Source organism: Lactuca saligna, chromosome 9, assembly GCF_052625555.1.
Source record: "Lactuca saligna cultivar CGN05327 chromosome 9, ASM5262555v1, whole genome shotgun sequence".
Taxonomy (NCBI): domain Eukaryota; kingdom Viridiplantae; phylum Streptophyta; class Magnoliopsida; order Asterales; family Asteraceae; genus Lactuca; species Lactuca saligna.
This window is the reverse complement of record NC_136425.1, coordinates 135,188,302-135,190,761: the sequence shown is the minus strand read 5'-3', so window position 1 is coordinate 135,190,761 and position 2,460 is coordinate 135,188,302. Positions and strand designations below refer to the sequence as shown.

The 2,460-nt window shown below is 38.1% G+C and overlaps 1 protein-coding gene across 1 annotated transcript; it reads left to right on the top strand.

Moving 5' to 3' along the window:
* Positions 1–540: 540 nt before the first annotated feature.
* On the top strand, positions 541–1,958 carry LOC145017379 (peroxidase N1-like). Its single transcript, XM_078975418.1, has 3 exons — positions 541–1,000; positions 1,118–1,283; positions 1,378–1,958. The coding sequence occupies exons 1-3, from the start codon at positions 599–601 to the stop codon at positions 1,794–1,796; spliced, it is 987 nt and encodes a 328-aa protein (XP_078831544.1). The 5' UTR covers positions 541–598; the 3' UTR covers positions 1,797–1,958.
* The last annotated feature ends 502 nt before the right edge of the window (positions 1,959–2,460 follow it).

Below are 2,460 nucleotides of genomic sequence, written 5' to 3'. Positions count from 1 at the left end.
ATTTAAAATTTTAAATCTTAAACTAGTTCTTTATATAGGGCGTGTTCGGCACGGAACGTTTATGAGCATTTGATAGCTTCTAGCTTCTAACGTTTGACAAAACGCTCTGTTTTAAACAGAAAGTTTCATTCGGCACTACAAGCTTTTAGCGTTGAGTTTAAATAAAACGCTTCAAATCCAAATGCTACTTCATGTAGCGTTTAAAAAAACAATACAAGATATAAGTTACCCGTTACCAGCTAATTTTATCGAACACGCTCATTTTTTAGTACTTACTACTTACCATAGTAAAACCCTAATGAATGTAGATGTAGCTTCCCGTTGCATATTAACGTATCACCTTCCCCAATCATTATTATATACGATTTTAATTAACGACAAAATTGCACAGATAGATACAGGAGCTATATCCATTAAAAGGTTGATTCTTCTCTATGTATCTCCAATGGTCGACTTTGTCTACTCTTATCACCTACCGCGTCGTTGACTTTCTCTTCACTCCCCCACCTCCACTCACTATAAAATACCTTCTCCCTCAAATATCAAATACCAAATCCAATACATAACTTATTAAACAAATCTTCGTAGTAAACTAGTAATGGGGGTTTTCTCTAATAACAAAATACCCCTCCTCTTTCTTGTCTTGTTAGCCACCTTGACCAACATCGCACAAGGCCAAGGCACCCGAATTGGCTTCTACCAGACCTCATGCCCAAGAGTTGAAGCCATTGTGCAGTCTGCAGTTGCAGCAGCTGATCGGGCCAACGCAGGAGTCCCACCCGGTTTGGTTAGAATGTTTTTTCACGATTGTTTTGTTAATGGCTGTGACGCCTCTATCCTACTCAATGGTCCTTCTAGTGAGAGAACCGCTCCGCCCAATTCTCTATTGAGAGGCTTCGAGATCATTGATGCTGCAAAGACCCAGCTTGAAATCGCATGTCCTGGGGTGGTCTCCTGTGCTGATATTCTTGCTATCGCTGCCCGTGATTCTGTGCTTCTGGTAATTAATTACTTTCTCAATAGTCATTTCAGTTTAAGCATTTCCATGGCGACAGTAGAAATATTACTTTGCTGTCCTAAAACTTGAACTTGTTCTATTTTTCCAATCGCTGTGCAGGCTGGGGGAATTGCGCGTTGGGCAGTGCCATTAGGTCGTAGAGATGGATTGGTGTCACGTGCATCGGATACTACAAATCTGCCAGCTTTCAATGACGCCGTTAATGTCCAAATCAGGAAGTTTGCTGAGAAAGGTCTTAACACTCAAGATCTTGTTACCCTTTCTGGTAAGTTAAGCATATATAACACTTCAACCGTTGCAACACTTACGTACTATCAACGTATTAAACTGATGTGTCTATGGGTTTTACTGATTTCCAGGAGCACACACCATTGGGACAGGAGCCTGTGCATTGTTCAGCTACAGGTTATACAACTTCAACAACACCAATGGACCCGATCCATCTATTAACCAAGCCTTCCTTCCGACACTCCGAAACCTGTGCCCCAACGGAGGAGATGGTTCAAGGCGTGTGGCTTTAGATACAGGAAGCCAAAACAGGTTTGACAATTCATACTATGCGAACCTGAGGAACGGGAGAGGTGTACTTGAATCTGATCAAGTGCTATGGAGCAACCCAACAACACAAAGGTTAGTGCAACGGTTTCTTGGAGTTAGGGGACTCCTTGGATTGACTTTTAACGTTGAGTTTGCTAGATCTATGGTGAGGATGGGTAATATTGAGGTGAAAACTGGGACTCAAGGAGAAATTCGTCGCGTTTGTAGTTCAATTAATTGATTAATGACGGATGTTATAATGCCAATCCAGAATGGTTTGATAGGAATAAGTTTTTAATACGACGGAAGTTGTAAAATATAAATCTGTAACAAACTGTAAGTTTTCCATTCTTACGTGCATGTTATTAGTTATTATTATAATACATAACACGAAAAGTTGATAACGATAGTCCCACATGCTTTTGACCTGAGACAGATTTGTCGTTTAACGCATTGCCTTTATAAAGTTTTCAAACTCATGGCTACGAATTTTGATCGAATCTTAAACTAAACCAAACCTCGACTTAAATTGTATTCTTATGTCGCCAACTTGCCAATGATTTATGCGTCAAAAACAAAACTACGACTTTTCATTTACATATCATTTTCGAAAAAGATAAAAACCAAATGTAGGATGGAGGATTAACATTTTGAAAGAAAAAGAACTTCGATTGAACTTATTTAAATATAATATATATCTTTTAAGGATTTATCTTTTTTACCCATCTATAATATAAATCTTTTTGTACCCCTCTATAATCTAAATTTATTATTCACCTCTAATAATTACATTTTTTTTAATTAATTACAATGATTACCTAGTAATTTTTTGGGATGAGTAAAAACCGAACCGAAAACCAAAAAACCGAAAAAAACCATCATAACCGAAATCGAAAAACCGAAAC

What these genes read in the sequence shown, in the direction of transcription:
- LOC145017379 (XM_078975418.1), top strand. Translation starts at nt 599, where the DNA reads ATGGGGGTTTTCTCTAATAACAAAATACCCCTCCTCTTTCTTGTCTTG. An exon ending in CCCGTGATTCTGTGCTTCTG is followed by an intron (nt 1,001 to 1,117) that starts GTAATTAATTAC and finishes ATCGCTGTGCAG; the next exon opens with GCTGGGGGAATTGCGCGTTG. An exon ending in AGATCTTGTTACCCTTTCTG is followed by an intron (nt 1,284 to 1,377) that starts GTAAGTTAAGCA and finishes ACTGATTTCCAG; the next exon opens with GAGCACACACCATTGGGACA.